Consider the following 21012-nt stretch of genomic DNA (forward strand, 5'->3'; position numbering starts at 1 on the left):
TTCAACACCGTTTACTCGACTTGTCTCGAATCCACGCATGCGTGTTCGTTCCGCGCCGCTAGATGGCGCCGTGGGCCCACACAAAAGTAGGCGAACCACGTCACTTGTGCTGCGACTGCACAATGACGTCATCAAGACGTTTGAATGGAAACCGGACAATACTTTTGTTATGCGATTACACATTTTTGAGATGAATGCATGATTACAAGTCTCTCCACACGAGCACCAAAGTGTAACACGAGGAAGCCCTTAAACACACATACATGAACGTCACGTTTGCTATTGACCTTCCTCACTTGGACTAAAGTATCTTAAGTGGGATGTCGGCTCAGAAGGACTGCGAGTTCCTGGTGAAGAGGGCTCGGGAGCTGGTCTCGGATGACCCGTGTGCAGCCAAGGCATGGCTGATCACCGCCCGGACCCTGTACCCCGCAGACTTCAACATACAGGTACATGAGCCGGTATTTAGACTAACTCTGTATAATGGGGTTGACTTGCGGCAGGGCACATGATTCAGTTCTTGTAAACCTCTGGTATAATGTGAAACGTTCTGCAGCGGTCAAGCTGTCATCTGCACATGTCTCATGGTTTTGTGGCTTTGTTGTTGCAGTATGAGATGTATACGATAGAGAGGAATGCGGAGAGGACCGCTTCGGCCGGCAGATTACTGTATGACATGTAAGTTGTTTGGCATTAGCGTTTTGTCTTGTGACCATAGATGCACAACAAATGTTATGGGCTGTGTCTGAACTTTTCTCCTACGTGGTGTTTCCCTCAGGTTTATAAACTTCCCTGACCAGCCTGTAGTTTGGCGTGAAATTAGTGTCATCACAGCTGCCCTGCGCAGTGACTGTCAGGACAAACACGCGCTGTTCCTCCGAGGTAAGGGATCTTTTTATTGTTGCGATTAAATATTACCAAAAAAGCCACTGATAACTGACTGATAACTGACTGATAGCTGACTGATAGCTGACTGATAGCTGACTGATAACTGACTGATAGCTGACTGATAACTGACTGATCACTGACTGAACACTGACTGTGTGTGTGTGTGTGTGTGTGTGTGTGTGTGTGTGTGTGTGTGTTCCAGGACTGTTTGAGACCCTGCCTGGTCGTGTGCAGTGTGAGATGCTCCTCAAGGCTACAGAGCAGTGCTTCAACACTTTGGAGAAGGCAGAGATGCTGCTCCTTCTCCTCAAGCGCTTCCCAGAATCCGTTGTCCAACACGGAGTATGTGGCGACTTGCATGAATGACAACATGTGATGGACATCCGCACACAACGTCAGAAGAGTACGTGAAGTGAGAGCTAGCACTCATGTACGTGTCTGTTGAACCTTTAGGTGAACCTGGGAGAGACTCTGCTGGAGGCTGAGGTGTCAGAAAACATCGACAACCCCGTCAACTGCTTCAGAAAACTCTTTGGTCGGTCAATTACTACATAATATACGATAAACTTGTGTGTGTGTAAATGTATAATGTATATTTTACATATAAATGTGTATAATATACTATATTGTATATATAAATATATATATATGTCTATGAGTGTGTCTTAGATTATATACTATGCTTTATCAATATATTCCTGTATATAATATGTTATACATATAAATATATTTTGTGTGTTTGTTGAATATACTATATTATAAATATAATATATATACTTGTGTTTCTATAATATACTAAATTATTCAGATGATGTATTTGTTTGTGTATAATGTACTATATTACACATGAATATGTGTGTATATAATCTATTATTTATAAATATGTGTGTCTGGGTGTCAGAGCATTTTATTTTATATGTAGCTATTTAATAGACAACACAGGCCTGAATAACGTTGCCAACCCGTGCTGTCTGTGTGTGTGCAGTGTGTGAGGTCCTTCCACTGATCATAAACAACGTGGACATGCGCTTGCCTGCGAGCCTGCTGCAGAAGTACATCCTGAAAGCGGCGGAGTTCTACATCGGCTACGTTGCCCGCAGCCCTTCAGCGGATGGACAGATGCAGGGTAAACGTCTCCATGTAGCCCATGTACCCAAACTACAACATCAAACCCAGTTTAACAGCATTTCTAACGGTTAAACTGGTATCCCCCATCATGCTGGGAGCTTGTTTTGACTTCAGTTGTTTTGCTGGCTCTCGTAGAAGTGGACAATGTCGCAAAGAATGGGAAAAGTCTGTTTCATGGGGCTGTCAGTCTGGTCCACATTGTCCCCTGTACTTCTCCCAGGCGCCCCCGAGGTGGGCTCTCTGAAGTCCCCGAGCGGCTCCCGCGGGCCCCAGCGCTACGTGATCGAGGGCCTGTCGGAGAAGTCCTCCATGGTGACGGAGCCGTGGGAGAGGCTGCTGGACATCCTGGCCGTGGTCGGGGCGCGCTGCGAGTGGCAGGGGGACAAGGGACAGAGGTGCTCCACCTACCTCCTCCTCCTCCTCCATCATGTGACCCCCAGCCTGTGAACGGCGTGCGGCTGACCGTGGACTGAAAACATGTAGTGTCTTTCACAGTGGGGGAGGACAGCAAACCTTTAGATCACAATAACACAGGGGATACTATACAGAACGTAGATGTGTAAACCTGCTCTGTCCTGGATTATTTCTGCGAGGGACAGTGTGGATGTGTTGCGTTGTATACTTTATTATGGCAATAGACTTCTCATATTTAGCTGATTAAGACACTGTGTTCTCTCTATCCATCTCTATCTCCTCTCACTCTTTCTCTCCATGTCTGGCGCCCGCTCTCTCCTTCCCTCCCTTTCGTTTTATTTAATTATATCTGTACATCTCCTTTTCTATATTCTATATCTATATTCTATATCTGTCCGTGGCGGCCAGGAGCTACGTGGAGCTGCTGCAGAGGGTAAAGGAGCTGTGCCGTTACATGCCCAGCCTGGAGGGCGAGATGCGGTCGCGCTACTGCAGCCAGATGGTCATATGCTCCGTGCTCGTGCTCTTCCGCAGCGCCTTCCTGTACGCCTCCGTCGTGCAGCCCGCCCTCTTCCAGGGTCAGTCCGCGTCTGTTGGCGCTTTATCGGTCCTTGTTTTTTTTTCGCAACGGTTGCACATTTTTGGGCATGCCTACGCGAAGCAATCTTCGGTAACTGAATCTTGTGATACCTTGTTGTCTCTAGTAAGAAACGGCGCTGGCATTAAATAGGTTATGATACCCATCTGCTGGGCAGTGGTGGGATGACGTGATCTAAGGCTTGATGATGACATGAAATAACAACGCAGTGACACTATTTAGCACAGAGTCGTCCACATACCCTCTATAGGGTTTTGGGAATGGTGAACACTATCAACATTTACGACTTGCAACCATTTATACACACACCGACGGTGGAGTCAAACACGCAAGCCGACAGCCAGCTCGTCGGGAGGAGTTATGGTTAGGTTTCTTGCTCAGTGACGGCTAAGAGGAGACGGGAATCGAACTAGCAACCTTACGGTTACAAGTCAACCCGCTCTACCTCCGGAGTTATCTGACCACTCTCTAGCACAGTCTTTCCCAAAGACTGGGTCGCGGGAGACTTGAATTGGGTTGCCAAATAAATTGAACTAAAAAATAAAACAAAATATATATATTTTTTTTTACACATTAGCATTTAAAAAACTTTCAACAAGAAGCATGTGTTTGATAGTACTGAATGTTTGTATTGTTCTGACAATTTTACTTATAACATTGAATCTAGTCTAAAGGCTAATGTACATTGTGAGAGGAAATAACAACAATGAGATAGCCAAAACAAGGAGATGTGAACTCCGCCTAAATGCATTTATTTGCTCTCATTTAGGGCCGAGTACTTAATACATGTATTATGTTTTCAATAACAAGTGCATAGAACAAAGTTGTGATTTATCTCTTCGAAATGGCTGGTTTAAGTTCATATATAAGGGGATGCGGAATTGGCAGTAAAAACGTTCAGGAATGTCCATTTATGCACAAATTTGTTCTTCTCACGATTTTATAGATAAGGCCTATTGTGAATCGCGCCGCGATGGTTTGTCATTTTAAAAAAAATGGATCCCCAGAAAAAGAGTTTGGGGAAACACTGCTCTGACACGTCCCTGGGCTCCACCACCGTGAGAGGGTCTTGAGCGGTGCCGTTGTGTGCCCCAGGTCTGACCGCGCTGAGCTCGGGCCCCTGGATCCTGCTGGAGGACCTGAGCCTGGTGTACAGCGACCTGGAGGCGGAGCGGGCGCCCGGCAAACACGGACACAAGAAGCGCAAGATGGCGGACGGGCGGGAGAAGACCACGGTGAGAGGAGGGGTTGGTAGGGCACCCTGGCGGGAGGGGGCCTGACGAACGTCGGGTGTTGGCTAGCTGTGTGGCCGACGACTAAGATGTGGCCCGGTGGTCGATGTCGTTGGTGATTAAAGGTTGAAGGCTTCTCCATCTGTTAGCTGATTTGTTTGACTGAGGATTTTTTTTTAATGATATTGTTATATGCGGTGCTATTTGTGTTTCTATCATGATGCAGTTATTACATGTTGTGTTATATGCATGCAATTATCAGAGACCACATTAAAGACGAGAAGTGTGTATGTATGTATGTGTACACACACACACACACACATACACACACTCACACGCACTCACAGAGAGAGACACTAGGAGACACAGATGTCTAAAATATATATATATTACCGTGTATATATAAAATGAAAGCTGCTTGATGTGTGTGGTTTCCCCTCAGAGCTCTGATGATGAGGAGGGTCTAGGAAAGGGGCGTGGCCGACACATTCTGGTAAACAGGACGGAGATGCCCGGCTGGTTGGAGACACTGGAGAGCTTCCGCATGGCCAGGGAGAGCTGGGACCTCCTGCACTCTCACGAGATCCTGGAGACCGGTAACACACACATACTCATGCTCGCACTCGCACTCTCACACACACTTACTCATTTCAATAAATTGAGACCATTATTTTTGCCGAACCTCACTTTGGGCTGAGCTTTAACAAAAACATATTCAAAACAATCAAAAAACCAAAACATGCTGGGGAATGTCAACTTTGATTTTGTGCCCCAGAGTTCAAGAAGATCTGTGCTTCGTGGAAGACGGACAGCTGGCTGTGGTTCCGAATCTTCCTCACGGACATGACCATATACCAGGCAAGCGTCAGCGCACCACATCACACACACACACCCCCCCCCCCCCCCCAACACACACACCAGAAAATCATCCGTCCCGAAGCCGTGAGCACATAGCGTCACAGCAGGTGAGTCACCTGTCTCCTGCCGCTCGTGGCGTCCCTCAGGGTCAATACCGGAAGGCCCTGTCCAGCCTGCACCAGATGGCCGCCGTGCAGCAGCCTCAGCCGGGCCAGCAGAGTCCCTCGGGACAGGCCAGCCTGGAGGGCAGCAGATCCCTCATCCAGCAGGCCTCCTGCCACTACGCCCTGGGAGAGTACAGGGTCGGTACGCACTCGGCACTCTCGCGTTCCCATAGGACAACAGCAACCCCCCTGCTGATGTCCGTACGACGGTGATGTCTCCTCAGGTGGCCTGCGAGAAGCTTCTGGACGTGGTGGGCGGGCTGGTGCCCCCGACCCACGAGCCGGTCAAGACCCCGGAGGAGCAGGGCAAGGCCAAGAACAAACCCAGAAAAGGTCAGCAGCACGTCGCCGGCACAGCCGACGATTCTCACTCCCTCGCCCTCGCCGCCACGCTGACGTACGACTCACACCCGAGGCCTTAGGGTAATAGGATCCAGAGTGACGGGGGTGTTTCTCTCTCCACCAGGAAGCGACCTGCGACTGCTGCCCTGCACCAGCAAGGCCATCCTGCCCTTCTGCCTGCAGCTGATGTTCGCCTGCTTCAAGGTGAGTCCAGTGGATGGGTAATACACGGGCACAGGGGGAGAGCGCGTACCAGGAAGGCTCCCCTCTCTCTCCCATACCTTCCTCTCTATCACTCTTTAGTATATGCTACACGTGAACCTCCTAAGATGGTGCAATTTGATTTCTTCGCTATCTCGGGATATTGGGCAATATCCTGTGATTGAGATCTCAAACTCGGGATATTGTTTCTGCGTGTGACGGTCGTCTCATCACGCAATTAAACCGCTAATAAAAAACAAATAATTGGCAGCAAAAAAGTGTTATCTTGTTTATTTTTGGAGTGTTCACGTGTAGTATATACTAAAACAATTATTCACCTCAGGCTCCTTGATTCACTTCGCCTTCGGCGAAGAATTGTTAAATATTAGTATTAAGAAATGCAAACATGTAAGGATGGACAATGCATGCATACGATACACACATGCATATGAGCAGAGCTACGGTTAACCCACTTCCTCCTCCGGGGTTGTCCAGCTCCGTGTGTTCACAGACAGCCGTGACGACCTGTCGCTGGGCCACGTGGTGGTTCTGCTGCAGCACGACTGGCCCCAGGGCGAGAGCCTGTTCCTCAAGGCGCTGGACAAGATCATCCAGCAGGCTAGCTTCCAGTACGAGAACTTCTTCAACTACGTCACCAGTATCCTGCCATTGCCAAAGTGCGCGCGTGTGTGTGTGTGTGTGTGAGAGAGTGAGAGAGTGAGTGTGAGAGAGAGAGAGAGAGAGAGAGGGAGAGGGGGGAGAGAGAGAGGGGGGGGGGAGAGAGAGAGAGAGTGTGAGAGAGAGAGAGCTTTGTTATGATGTATTATTTTCCTGGAGCTCATGGTTCAGACATCGACATGCTGGAGGAGTTCGCCTACCTGCGCACTCCGGAGGGGGGGCGGATCCAGCTGGAGCTGCTGCCCAATCAGGGCATACTAATCAAGTGAGTCTCCGCCCACCTAACGGGAGCCCTTTTTCGGTTGGCCCGCCATGCCCGTTCTGTTCTGCCGTTGGGTTTTCCCTCGAGGATCAGTGGTTTGGGACGGCGGTGACGATGACGACGATGACGTCCTATTGGTCAATGCGGCCACAGAGTTCCCCCACATCGTCCCCCTCTCCCATGGTGTGTAAGCAGGGTTTGCGCAGGAGGATTTGAATCAAATATGTTTGACTTTATGACTGTAAAGAAGCCACGCCCCCCCGTGGGCGCCAGCGGCTCCTTCCTGTTGTAATGATGATGATGGTGCCTGCACGCGTCCCTCACTGACTGCCGGTTGTGACTCGGATGTTGATGTCCCTCAGGAACCCTAGTCCCACCCTCCTGCTACAAGGGGCCCAGACCATAGACAGGTACCCCTGGCCCCTCCGCTCAGAGAGACCATCCCCACCCCCCATCACCGGTCACCCTCCCCTCATGCCATACGTCACGGTTTAAGTTGTCAACCACGATCGCCCCTCCCCTCCCGAACCCCACCCCCTTCAGCTATACTTTGGCCCGGACATTCTGCATCGAGAGCTAGTTGTTGTTGTGGTTTTCTCCGTCAGGGTTTCTGTCTTTGATTTTGATTTTTGAATTTGATCCATTGCTCGCCTTCCCGTGGTCATCAATTTGCAACTTGTGGTTGTTGTCGTTGTCGTCGTCGTTGTTGTTGTTGTCGTCGGTGTTGTTGTCCTAGGTTTATTTTTTTATATTTTGCCATGCCATTTCACGTATCCTTATATCATTTGCGAATGTGCTAATTGCGTTCACTTTTGATTATCTGAATCGAAATAGCAGCATTTAAATAATGAATTATTGTAACAAAATGATTCTGAATTATAATTGTATTGCTCATAATATACAGTACTTACTTAAGCTTCAATGCTAAGGATACACACACACCATTGACTGACATGACCACTGCTAGTAATTCAGAGTACCATAAGGGAGTGCGTTGCTGCTGTACGTGGGTCGCTCCCAGTGCCCCGGTGTCATGCCCGTGTTCGCCTGACCCTGCAGACACCACACGGTGACGAGAGGCATCACCAAGGGGGTGAAGGAGGACTTCAGGCTGGCCATGGAGCGCCAGGTGTCGCGCTGCGGGGAGAACCTTCTGGGGGTCCTCCACCGCTTCTGCCTCAACGAGAAGATCATGATCATCCAGTCTCTTCCGTGACCGCGGGGAACCACAAGGACTACGCTTCCCAGCAGGACACGGTGGATCACCTGCGCCTGCTTTCTAAGCCCCAGCCTTAGCCCGGCACCGAGAGACTGGTCATTCCACCGTAACACGATAGATGGCTGGGGCTTGGCATCGGAGACCGACGTGCTACACAGACGAGTGCGCGTACACTTATACGTAACAGACACACACAAACTTTGATCGTGAACTTTTCTTTCTTCATGGATCCTTGTTTGGAGAGTACAGATGTATTTAACGTCGTTTTTCTATCACAATTAGGTCCGTTTTTTGGCTCTCTGGTCTTTTAAGAAGTTTGAAGTTAAGTTTCATCAAACACAATTATTTTTATATGTGTGACTCTTTTGCGATTGTGAGGGTCAGATTATTGATTCAACTAATTCAAACACATTTTTGGCACTGTTTAGTGTACGTGTATTTTGTACGTTATATACTGAATGAAGCGTTGGTTGGTATACATGTTTCCATTAAAAGTCAAATGATGAATCTGGATTTGACTGTTGATTTAGGAAAATCTGAATCATTCCCATAAGTTAAACCCCGCCCTTGAGCCAGGACCCACTCTAAATACTGCTGTTGTGCTCACCTCTTTCTCTGTTTCTCTCGTTCTGAAATGACATGCTCCAAAAGGAGGATACAGGAAAGGTTTTTCTTTTATTCACAAATTGGTCAAAAAAAATATAGCAACCGACACATACTGGACTTGGACCTGGGCGGTGGGGAACGGAAACTGAAGGCTTTAAAAAGGGACTTACGACAAAGGAGAAGCATCAAACAGGTGTGAGTGATCAGTAGGCTGTGGGTGTGGACCCCTGGCAGCAGATGTAGGGCTCCCGCTGTCGTCTGTCTCCGTGCTTACTCCTCCGGCCCTGCGCATAGCTCCCCCTCAGCTCCCTGACCGGTGCAGCGTCACGCAGGGCTCTGAGGTTGGCCCAGAAGAACCGGTGCTCTCATGGGGCCGCTCCGAGTTGGTGAGCCTGCTCCTCTGGCTCTGGAGCTGGTGGTACTTGGAGGGGATCGGGTACTGCGGTACGGGCTCTAACAGCACCAGGTCAACACGGTCCGAGTTGACTCTGAAGTCACGTTACACTTTATTACATGGCACATTTAATTTCTGATAAATAATGTGAAAATAACAACTTACAGCTAAGAAAAACAGCCACACAATGAGTCATAATAGACACAATGAGTCTCAATAGGTCTCTTAATGGCATAGTACGTGCCGTATCTTGGATATAGAGGCTTAGTTATCTGACGCAGACACTCAACAAGGCTGGGGAGGTGGAAACGCACTAGACATTAAATTGCTTTCAAATGACACCTTTTATTTGTTTGGCCTGTGGCCGTGGCCATCACTCAGCAGGTGCTGCACGGGGCCAAAGCTAACCGGGCTGTTACCTGGGCTGACATGTTTTGATCAAATCTCAAAGGAGGATTCGTGACATGGATGGCGTAATCCGGCCATTAAACCACCGAGTGCGACCTTGTTTTTGTTTCTTCCTATTTGATTAAGACCGTGTGTGTGTGTGTGTGTGTGTGTGTGTGTGTGTGTGTGTGTGTGTGTGTGTGTGTGTGTGTGTGTGCGCGCGAGCGGCTGACTGCCTGCGTGCATGCATGCATGCGTGTGTGCATGCGTTACCCTCCGCACCTCTGCAGGTGATATTGTTCTGGCCAAACCCTAAATATGATCATTTATTTCAGGTCTCTGAAATCGAATCTCAAACTCTCTAACTGGCTATTGACAGACGGGCTTGAGTCGAGAAACTGGATTCTGTTCAAATAAAATAGGGCCGTTCAGAAGGATATGGTTTGGGGATTCAAGAGCGCCGCGTGTATCTCCGTGTGTTTCGGACCTGGAGTGAAATGTAAGGCACTTGAAAGATCATAGTACAAGCTAATTATTAACAAATTAACCTCCTTCAGAGCAATCAACAACATACTTATAGAAGGTGTGTGTGTGTGTGTGTGTGTGTGTGTGTGTGTGCGTGTGTGTGTGTGTGTGTGTGTGTGTGTGTGTGTGTGTGAGAGAGAGAGAGTGTTATCAAGAGGTAAGGGGAAGGGTGGACCGAAAGGGGAAGATTGGGAATGACGTTGGAACGTGTTAAGGCTAGTAGGCAATAAACCAACTTATGTCCTATCTGGTCTAGGACATGGATTTATGGCTCAGTGTTGTGCGAACATACACTCTGTGGCGGGGAGGGGCTAAAGGAGAGCACACGAACACCCAGGGAGAGAGAGCAAAGGCTAGGCAGTCAGATGCATCACACCCCCACTCCTCGGCTGCACCAGCCGAACGACTCCATCCTCCGCCGGATCGATTCCGCTCCACTCACCGACATGAACCGGTTTGATCTCAAGTGAATCGCTGACACCCTCGCCCGGGACCTCCTCCCCATTCTTGGACCCTCTGCTGAAGCAGGGCACACTATTTCCGGGATGCTGAACCGTATGTCCGCCCTCCCCCTCCCGTGCATCTGGCTCTCCGTTGCCTTGGCGATGGGGGGCCCGGACACGGCGGCCGGCACCCCGGGGGCCGGCCGGCGGCTGTGGCAGCGGCCCAGCGCGGACCCCAGCCCCCACGCCGGGTCCCTCCTGCAGGACACCTTCCCCCCCGGGTTCCTCTGGTCCACCGGGACCTCCGCCTTCCAGACCGAGGGGGCCTGGGACCGGGACGGGAAGGGGCCCTCCGTCTGGGACCTCCACACTCACTCCGCGGACGGAGGCGGGAACGCCGACGTGGCGAGCGACAGCTTCGCCCGCTGGGAGGAGGACGTGGAGGCGCTGGAGTACCTGGGGGTGACGGCCTACTCCTTCTCCCTCTCCTGGCCCAGGCTCTTCCCCGACGGAGACGCCGGGGGGGAGCCCGACGCCGCGGCCGTGGAGCACTACCGCCGGCTGGTGGAGAGGCTGGTGGAGCGGGGCATCACGCCCGTCGTGACCCTCTTCCACTGGGACCTACCGCTGGCGCTGCAGGCGCGCTACGGAGGCTGGAAGAACAGGGAGCTGGTGGATCTGTTTGAAGGATACGCCGCCTTTTGTTTCCGGACGTTTGGCAACGAGGTGAAGCACTGGCTGACCATTCATAACCCCTATCTGGTGGCGGTGCAGGGGTACCGGACGGGGCTGCACGCGCCCGGGGAGAAGGGGGAGGATCTGTCGGTCCCCCTCATGGTGGCCCACAACCTGATCAGGGTGAGTTAAAGAGAGAAGGCTGGGGGGCCACAGAACCTATGGCTTTGGGGATGCAGACGGAGTTGATAACCCCGTCAAAGTTCACAGAGATGTTAGGTTAGACTAGGCGTTTGTTTTGGTTAGGGTTTTAAGGTCTGTTTGTACTTTGAGGGTTGAGTATCCCAGAAGATATTTTATTAACTTTAATCTGTGATGAGGGACTACATATTTTCTTGCATTTAAGTCAAATAAGAAACCACTTTCACTAAATTTAACATGATTTGTGCAAATTGCTGATGAATACATTTGCAATGCATAGTAAGCAAACACAGTAAATAAAACTCAGTGGTCTGGCTTATTACTTACCATAATTATTTTTAAATTATTGTTCAGATTTTATTTTAGAATTGGGTGCAATCAGATTCTATGTGCTAGAGATGATTGCCCTTACAACACTTTATGCGTTATTGCCTAACCGGAGAGTACAATAGACACGTGCCTAAGTGGGTCAAAGTCCACCACACACTAGCATGAGAAAAATGTTTGTTGCAGGAAGTAAGGGAGACATGCACCAGTGGTCATTTGCTGTGCATCACTGCCCTTATTGGTCATGCATACTAAGTACAACGACAGTCCTTTTCAGCAGTATAGTCAGAACCTGCTCCATGTTGTTTTCCAGGCTCACGCCAAAGCGTGGCACACATACAACGACCAATTCCGCCCGACCCAGGCAGGGGAGGTGTCCGTGGTGCTGGGCTCCCACTGGGTCGTCCCCCAGAGGACGCCAGCCTCCCCGGCCACCGTGGAGCTCTGCCAGCGGTCCATGGAGGCGGTGCTTGGATGGTTCGCCAACCCCATCTTTGGGGACGGCGACTACCCGGCCTCCATGAGGTCCCAGCACGGAGACCTTCTCCCCGCGTTCACCCCTGAGGAGAAGGCCTGGGTGAAGGGGACGGCCGACTTCTTCGCTCTGTCCTTTGGGCCCAACGACCTCCGTCTCAGCGGCGGCCTGGTCCCACATGGACAGAGCGTGAGCCCCGACCTGAGGAGCATCCTAAAGTGGATCCAGCTGGAGTACGGGGACGGGAGGGTTCTGGTGGCTGAGGGGGGCTGGTTCTCCGAGGCTGCCGTGGGGACAGAGGACACGGTCGCTATGCACCTGATGAAACGGTTCATCCACCAGGTCCTACAAGGTGAGTGGGTCAGAAACAGGGGGGGGGGGCGTCAACGGATATATTATACCATCAGGTGTGAGTGTGATTAGCCGCGACGAGCCGTTTTGGAAATCGGCCTCTTCTGACATCACAGGCGGGCGTGTCCACCTGGATGTATGCTGGATAGATCGGTCTATCTGCCTAGCCAGTGGACTGTAGGAAACGTTGCACACTAATCACACTCACACCTGGTGGTATAACAAGTCACCTTTAAGATCCGTAGGCAATTTATGAATGTCCTGTTCTACGTTTCAGCCATCAAGGTTGACGGCGTGCAGGTGATTGGCTACACCGCCTGGTCGTTGGTGGACGGGTTCGAGTGGAACTACGGCTACAGCCTGAGACGAGGCCTCTTCTACATCGACTTCAGTCAGCCCAACAGGACCAGGGTCCCCAAGACCTCCGCGCAGTACTACAGACGCGTGATCAGCGACAACGGCTTCCCCGACGATGAAAGCTCCCAGGAGATCACAGGGCGGTTCCCCTGCGACTTCCACTGGGGCGTCTCCGACTCCACCCTGCAGGTAACGCCAAGGGGAAGGCTCGGACGCACGGTAACACGATATTAACACAACCACTGCCCGTCAGCATGAGATTATCTCCTGACGGGCAGAAATGGACAGGAATTATATTATAGTTTTAAATTTCGATTTTGAAAATAATAATAATAATAATAGATATTTATAGACTGCATAACATACTCTCAGTTGCATGCCATGAAGCCGAGGATACCGACCACATAACTGTTATCTGATTTTTGCTGTTGCTGCAGGTTCACTTCCATCCCTACTCGCCTCAGTTCAGCGACCCTCACCTGTACAGGTGGAACCTGACCGGAGACGGAGGGTTGCACGTGGTCCCCGAGGTCAGGGTCAAACCTAGAGCCCCCCAGTGCACCGACTACCCCACTATCCACACCCACTTCCGGCTGTTCGCCTCGACCGGGGCCACTCACTACCGCTTCGGCCTGGACTGGTCTCTGATCCTCCCCCAGGGGGACCTCTCTACGGTCAACGCAGAGGCTCTGAGGTAGAAAATTAATTTTAATGTAATATAATGTCATTTTTTGCTAAAAAAAAATCGTTCCTCATTACAAAGCCATTCTTCATCCTATTTCATGCGGTTCTTCTCCCTGGAAGGTACTACCGTTGTTTCCTGACCAAGCTCCGTGAACATAACCTGGAGGCAGTCGTCACCCTTTACTACCCCACTCACAGAGCCCCTTTCCTGGGACTGCCGGAGTCACTGCACGCCTCAGGGGGATGGCTGAACCAGAGCACAGTGGGGGCCTTCCGGGACTACACAGCGCTCTGCTACCGGGAGTTGGGTTCCTGGGTTCGATACTGGATCACCATCAACGAGCCGAACAGATTGGTGGACGAGTTCCCCGACGTGGAACAACAGCACCAAGCGACTCGTAATCTCCTCCTGGCCCATGCCAAAGCCTGGAGACTGTATGAGGGGGAGTATGCCGGGGAACAAGGAGGCCTGGTGTCCATGGCCCTGCATGCCGACTGGGCCCAACCAGCCAACCCTTTCCTGGAGTCACACACCGAAGCAGCCCAGAGACTACTCCTGTTTGAACTCGGCCGCTTCTTAGACCCGATACTGGAGGCTACCCGCCTGGAGCGAGGTGGGGAGGCAGGCTTCACGCCGGTGGAGAAGATCTACCTGGAGCAGAGAGCTCTGGTGTCGGGTCTCCCTTTGTCCCCTTTGCCGAGCTTCAGCGGACCAGAGAAGAAGCTTCTCAAAGGGACGCTCGGTTTCATCGCGCTCAACCACTTCACCACCCGTTTGGCGTCGCCGCATCCACCCTCCCAGAGCGCCGAGCAAGACCCACGGCAGCCCCAGCGACCGGCGCACGGTTGCCTGCTCTTCTCGGATCCCAACTGGTCCAGGTCGGGGCTGGGGCAGGCCCTGGTGCCCTGGGGCCTGCGGAGCCTCCTGGGCTGGGTGACGGAGAGGTACGGCGGGGACCTGCCGATCGTGGTCACGGCCAGCGGTGTGGATGATCCGGCTCTCGTGGAGGACAACCTGAGGCAGCACTACATCAGCGGCTACCTGCAGGAGGCGCTCAAAGGTGAGGCGGCCGAACGCCTCTTTCACGTGCAGCTCTGTCTGTACAGCAGAGCTTTTATTTTGTTTTAAGTACTTTGATTTGTTTTTTCACGAGCCACGGGCCGATTTTATTGTTTACGACCCCGCACTCTTAAAGACAGACTTTATGAGAAACCTCTGGAACCATAAACAAAAGGAGAACTAGAAAACACAGATAAGGGAAGATCAGCTCCACTAGTGTCAATGTTCCCATTCTGTTATGCACCAATCCCTGACCCCGTTGTGATTATGTTGTCCATCCATCGCAGCCCACATAGTCACTTTGATCAATCAGTCAATATGATTTAATTGTACATTTTAGACAGTGCGTTGCAACAGAACATCAACACAGTTCATAATCACGATGAAAGGCTTGTCTCATGCTACTAACTAACTAACTAACTAAATCCTCCTCTCCTTCTCTGCTGGCCCTGCAGCTCGCCAGCTGGACGGAGTCAACCTGCAGGGCTTCTACGTGTGGAAGCTTCAGGACCGGCTCGCGCCGCAGTTCGGCCTCTTCGCGTCCACCCACCACCGGTCCAAACCCAAGGCCTCGGTCGCCGCCTACCGAAAAATCCTGCAGCGCGGCGGATTCCCGGCCGACAACAGCAGCACCCAGGGCTGCGGGTCCAGCGAGTCGCAGGAGCCTTGCGCCGTTTGCGCGCGGATCCTGGAGAACAAACCCTTACTGGTGTTTGGAGTGTGCCTCCTGACGTCCGCCGTCACGCTGGCGGTCGGGCTCGCCGTCTCCCTCAGACACAGAGGTCGGAGGAGCAGAGGGAGGGCCAGGGGGGAGAGGAGGAGGACGGGGGCTTCCGTGTGTGCGGTCCCTCCTCACGTTCGGTTCGGACCGTGGCAGCGGGTGAAGACAGTGCAGTGTGTGACGGACAAGATCCGCGTGGTTCGACACTAGATGCGACCGTCTGTGGTGACTGTCTGGTGGGCTGGTTGTAGCTTAGCCAATTGGAACTGTGTTTTCATTAATTTTACTGTTGTGAATTATTTAATATTTAAGAATGATGGGACTGTATTTGTAGTTGGGCCACACGCTGCCTAATTGTAATTCAACAATTAGACTTTGTTTTTGTACATGAATTCACCAATAACTTCATGGTCAACCATGATGACTGATGTCTAGGAGACTGCCAGAAGGCCAATCTTGTATGTTCTGTATTGAAAATTACGTTGAACTGAATAAGCTGTAATATACATAATTAGGCCACAACAGCACAATATGCACTTTTGTATGGATGACACTTTATATTCGTGATTAGAATGAAATTGTGTGAATATTTTACCCATTTGGATGTGAATGTTTAGGAAATAAATGTGGTGTTACATGTCTAATAGACTTGCGTAATATGAACGCTGCTCTGATGCCCTATAGTCTGTGATGCTTATGAGACAAATAATGCTTATGTTTCAGACCTCTGGGACAGTCTGAAACATTACTAGATATTGTGTCCATGTGAGAAATGTATGAGGTTTATTATCAAACGTATAATTATATATATATAATTTGAACTTGTTTAGTTGAGTATAAGTCAAGGAAGTATGCCAAATTAAATAGTCCCTAAAGGAGTGTGTTCAGTATATTCTCATGTATGTAATGTATAATACATCATTAAAATGTACCATTATTCACAGGCTTTCGTTACAAAAATCTAGACAGACAAAAATGTAGAAAAACAACTTGATTTATCAATGACAATCATAAAAACATTGAAAAAAAAACACGAAAACATCATGCAGGGAAAACAGCAGGATCATACAAGAAGATGGTGTAACAGAGATTCACCACTAGAGGTCACCATATATCCATGTCTGGTAGTCCACGGAGCTCTCTCATCAGAGGAGGGACTGGGCGACGCCCGTTGTTCCATCCTCGTCATTCGGCTTCCAAAGACGACACAGCCAGAATATTTGGCTGAAAAGGAAAATGAAGAAACAGTGTTTTGAACAATAATAGAAACACATGAAAATGTTCATTCAAAGTAGCATGGTTTTCAGTTGTATCGTGTAAAAATGATTATTTGATAGCTTTTCCAAGTCCTAAACACACTCAAATACAGAATTAACAGCAAGTAAAGGATCTTTCATTGCATTGTTTATTTTGCCAACACAGTTTACAATCATGATTCACACTGACCGAGTGTGAATCATGAATCAGCATGTTGTCAACAACACCAGGGTTTGGGGTTCAAGTCCCGGGTCCAGCCATGCTTACAATGTGCGTCATTGTAATGCAAGACCCTTTTTTTTTTTACATACATTATAGCCAGAAATTGCATCAATGACATAAAATAAAAACACAGATGTCACTTCATGCGACAAAAAGCTTACCTCCACTGTGGGGGCTCTACTCTGTCTTCACAGCCTCTTCCAGGGCCTCTTCCAGGGCCTCCACCACCACGGCCGGCTCTGGGAACTTCAGCCTTGCTGGAGGGCCCTTCTTGATCCCCGTCCAGAGGATGCTCTCTGTTGGGAGCCACAGGAGGCGGGGTCATTGGAAACTGGAGGGTTTGCAGTGTGACGGGTTTGCAGTGTGACGGCCTGCAGAGTTCGAGCAACCCTTCGGAACGTCACACTGCAGGAGTTGCTCGAACTCTTCAGGCAGTCACACCTCTCTTTACCTTTCTCTCCCTCAACCAGCTTGACCTCGAAGCTTTTCCTGCGAGGTTTCTCCGGGTTCAGGACCACGGGGAGTCCAGGACGGACCGTCAGGAGGGCTTCCTTCACCCCCTCGGCGTGACGCCCGTACACTCGTCAGCTCTTGCTGTGAGGAGTAAATGGATCGTTAAAGATGGACAGAGTGCGGGTAAATAGTCCTGATTTAGTAATTCATTAGTTTTACATTTTGTATAGGCGCACTGAATTTTATTACTTTACAATTCAATGATATTAAAACATTTGACAAATTACTAAATCTTATTATAATTCAAAGCATGTTGAAATTACACTTTATTTCGTATGATGTGTCCAACATGCGTGAGGCGCACACGTCATCCGACTGCACCTACTACTGACCTGAATGCATAAGATATTTTATTTATTGGTAAGGGTATCTAGTCAAATAATTTCATAGGAATCCGGAAAACCCAAAATATAAATTTAAACGAAGAGCTCACCAGTGCTCAATGATGACTCTACGACCCCCCGAGACGCTCTCCTTCACCTCCTCCTTCGATTCCTTCAGCTCCACTGCCACTTTCTCCTCCTCCTCCTCCTGAACCGCATCGGCCTTGCGTTTGGTCCCTCGACGACCTGCATCCACAACCATGTGGTCATTAGTTTCACGATGAGTCAACACCAGCGTCAACAAACCCCCACGACAGACACGTGACCTCATCAGCGTCCTCAATGTACAACCAAAACAAACACGTCAACCCGTTGGCGTGTTGCACGGAACGGCATCTGTGCATCAAACTTCATATCTGGCATTGACTTGTCAACAAAGTACGTGGAAGAGAGCAACATAACACCGCATGGCCTACTATAAATGATTCATAGTTATGGAGCAATGACAACGACCCACTATCACGGACGCTGCTACCTGTTTTGGGAGCCATGATGGAGAGCCAAACTTTCCAGCGTGAGTTCCTTCTTCGGACGCTCGTCAAGATGTTCTTATTCTGTGGTTCGACAGGTATTCCCCCCCCCATGAGCTGTACCGCCCCCTATGCTCCACTTCCAGTACAGGAGCCCTACCTGTTACACACCACTTATTGTTAATGAGACATTTAAGAGTTACTTTCCTCAATATTCTGTGCTTTGTGGAGTAGGGCTACCACGAAATATTCTTTACTTTTACATGACTCAACTCGACAATATTGTAGCCTATTTATGCACGCTTTGAACACTTATCACAAGTGATTCTTTTGATGCTTTTAACAAATATAATGAAATACTTGTTTAATGCATTTTAAAACCACCAAATTGGTGGTATAGTACCCATCCCATAGTACCCACCATTTGGTGGTACAACGCTGGGACAAATTTTTAATGTAATCTGCAATTACGAGGAGGAGTGTGTTCAGTATATTCATATTATCAATGACCCCCCTACTGGTATTGCCATAAACAATATAGCTTGAATGTATATTATACATCATTAAAATGTACCATCAATCCCACACTTCAAACAGGCTTTAGTTACCATCATTTAGAGAAAAAAAAAAGCAACTTTATTTATCATCAACAATTGTAAAAACATTAGAAGAAAAACAAGAAAACATTGTTCGGTGAAAACAGCAGGATTATACCAGGAGACGGTGTAACAGAGATTCACCACTAGAGGTCACCATATATCCATGTCTGGTAGTCCACGGAGCTCTCTCATCAGAGGAGGGACTGGGCGTCGCCCGTTGTTCCGTCCTCTTCATTCGGCTTCCAAAGACGACACAGCCAGAATATTTGGCTAACGAGGAAAATGAAGAAACAGTGTATTAAACAATGACATAAACAGATGAAAGTGCCCACTCAAAGTGGCACAGTTTTCAGTTGTAGCATAAAAATGATATGTTGACCGCTTTCCCCAGTCCTAAACACATCCTAAAATACTATTTGAACAGAAAGTCTACTTGTCTTTTGGGACTGATGTAACGTAAATATATTAGACAATAGAAAATCCATCTGATTTTCTTATTTTGCCAAATAAGACAGTATACAATCATGATTCACAATGACAAAGGTCCTTTGGAGGTTAACTGGGTCCAGTTTTAGGTTCAATACCCGGGTCAAGCCATGCTAATAATGTACGTCATTATAACGCAAGACCCTTTTTACATATATTAGAGCCATGAATTGTATCACAATGACATAAAACACATCAACGAAAACCCAAAGTCACTTCATGGTCACAAAGCTTACCTCCAGTGTGGGGGGCTTCCACTAGGGGGGGCGCTACTCTGTCTTCACGGCCTCTTTGGGGGCCTCTTCTAGGGCCTCATCCAGGGCCGCCACCACCACGGCCGGCTCTGGGAACTTCAGCTTGCGGGGCGGGCCCTTCTTGATCCCCGTCCAGAGGACGCTCTCTGTTGGGGCCACAGGGTGGGGGGGGGGGTCGATGGAAACTGAAAGGAGAGCTTGCTGTGTGCCCGCAGAGTCCGAGCAACTCGGAAACCAATGGGAGAACGTGCGTTCTCCCATTTGTGGGAGATCATAAAACCAAAGTTTCTCTCCCACAAACCGAGAGTGAAATAGTTAATGCCCGAACTACCAGTGCATTGGACTTGTACACCAGCGTTTAAACCCGACAGGTTTTAACTTATTGGAAGAGAAATGAGGGGAGCATTCTTGGGCGAATGTCAAGTGATGGCAAATTTATTCGACAGAGAAAGCAGTGGGAGTGAGCGACCACCCAGCATGCCAGAACAAACATTTGGTCCCATTGTGGAAATTGTCATTGTGATGAAATTAGCCCTCGCACAAAATGCACAATTATCTGTTTGGTGACAGTAGCAAGTTCGATTGTTTTCCTTGCGGTGATGCACACTTGCGTATCAGAAATAGTTTCCAACAGCAGAAGTTGACTCATTTGCATTTCTGAACAGATGATTCAGATGAGGCTGATTCCAGATACCTGTGACCACTGATCTCTTGAGTAAACGGCCACGGTAACGCAGGCTTTATGACGCAATTCACTGTATCGACAGAACCAACGACACAACACCTTCCATGACATCGGTGGTCCACGTTGTTCTGCAAGGCGCCATTTGAAAGCGATCTTACGTGTTTGCCTGCGTTTGTGTTTACACTGCAAGCAAGCGAGCCTGGAACCAAACATCACCTGGTTTACCTTTCTCTCCCTCAACCAGCGTGACCTCGAAGCTTTTCCCGCGAGGTTTCTCCGGGTTCAGGACAACGGTGAGTTCAGGACGGACCGTAAGGAGGGCTTCCTTCACCCCCTCGGCGTTCCGCCCGTACACTCGTCAGCTCTTGCTGTGAAGAGTAAATGGACCGTCGTTAAAGATGGACAGTCCTGATTTAGTTATTCATTAGACCTAAATGGTTATTGCAATGCAGAGCTTGTTGAAATTATACTTTATTTCCTATGATGCATCCAATGTGTGAAGCGTGGGATACACAAATCATCTGACTGCAGCTACTGCAGACATGAACATATTTAAGATTCAATTTATTGATGAGGGTATGTAGCTTCATTATTTCATAAGAAGTCAGAAAACCCAAAATATAAACCTCCACAAAGGGCTCACCAGTGCTCAATGATGACTCTACGACCCCCCGAGACGCTCTCCTTCACCTCCTCCTTCGATTCCTTCAGCTCCACCGCCACTTTCTCCTCCTCCTCCTCCTGAACCGCATCGGCCTTGCGTTTGGTCCCTCGACGACCTGCATCCACAACCATGTGGTCATTAGTTTCACGATGAGTCAACACCAGCGTCAACAAACCCCCACGACAGACACGTGACCTCATCAGCGTCCTCAATGTAAAACCAAAACAAACACGTCAACCCGTTGGCGTGTGCATGGAACGGCATCTTTGCATCAAACTTAATATCTGGC

At 49.4% G+C, this 21012-nt stretch overlaps 4 protein-coding genes across 4 annotated transcripts in view; 2 read left to right on the top strand and 2 right to left on the bottom strand.

Moving 5' to 3' along the window:
• Positions 1-151: 151 nt before the first annotated feature.
• On the top strand, positions 152-8447 carry ints10 (integrator complex subunit 10). The gene is made up of 17 exons (XM_079744498.1): positions 152-449; positions 611-678; positions 779-882; positions 1091-1230; positions 1342-1423; positions 1874-2014; positions 2237-2411; positions 2839-3008; positions 4124-4263; positions 4703-4856; positions 5036-5118; positions 5265-5420; positions 5507-5615; positions 5749-5828; positions 6321-6483; positions 6675-6768; positions 7825-8447. The coding sequence occupies exons 1-17, from the start codon at positions 321-323 to the stop codon at positions 7979-7981; spliced, it is 2145 nt and encodes a 714-aa protein (XP_079600624.1). The 5' UTR covers positions 152-320; the 3' UTR covers positions 7982-8447.
• A 1994-nt stretch (positions 8448-10441) lies between these two features.
• On the top strand, positions 10442-15400 carry klb (klotho beta; the record flags this gene model as incomplete). The annotated part of the gene is made up of 6 exons (XM_079745490.1): positions 10442-11197; positions 11856-12369; positions 12646-12914; positions 13163-13419; positions 13530-14470; positions 14925-15400. The coding sequence occupies 6 exons, from the start codon at positions 10442-10444 to the stop codon at positions 15398-15400; spliced, it is 3213 nt and encodes a 1070-aa protein (XP_079601616.1).
• Positions 15401-16168: 768 nt separating this feature from the next.
• On the bottom strand, positions 16169-18092 carry LOC307082067 (selenoprotein H-like). Its single transcript, XM_079745495.1, has 5 exons — positions 18041-18092; positions 17616-17751; positions 17121-17263; positions 16831-16965; positions 16169-16414 (listed from the first exon to the last, which is right to left on the bottom strand). Exons 1-4 carry the CDS (start codon positions 18054-18056, stop codon positions 16847-16849), a joined length of 414 nt encoding a protein of 137 aa, XP_079601621.1. The 5' UTR covers positions 18057-18092; the 3' UTR covers positions 16169-16414; positions 16831-16846.
• Positions 18093-18623: 531 nt separating this feature from the next.
• Positions 18624-21012, bottom strand: part of LOC307081414 (selenoprotein H-like) — a 2575-nt gene continuing 186 nt past the window's right edge. The window contains exons 2-5 of the mRNA XM_079744576.1: positions 20703-20838; positions 20285-20427; positions 19357-19520; positions 18624-18904 (exon numbers count right to left, since the gene is read on the bottom strand). Of these exons, the coding sequence (XP_079600702.1) occupies positions 19390-19520; positions 20285-20427; positions 20703-20838 (410 nt within the window). The 3' untranslated portion in view covers positions 18624-18904; positions 19357-19389. The remainder of the gene's footprint in view (positions 18905-19356; positions 19521-20284; positions 20428-20702; positions 20839-21012) is intronic.

Source organism: Pollachius pollachius (genome assembly GCF_949987615.1).
Source record: "Pollachius pollachius genome assembly, chromosome: 10".
Classification (NCBI taxonomy): domain Eukaryota; kingdom Metazoa; phylum Chordata; class Actinopteri; order Gadiformes; family Gadidae; genus Pollachius; species Pollachius pollachius.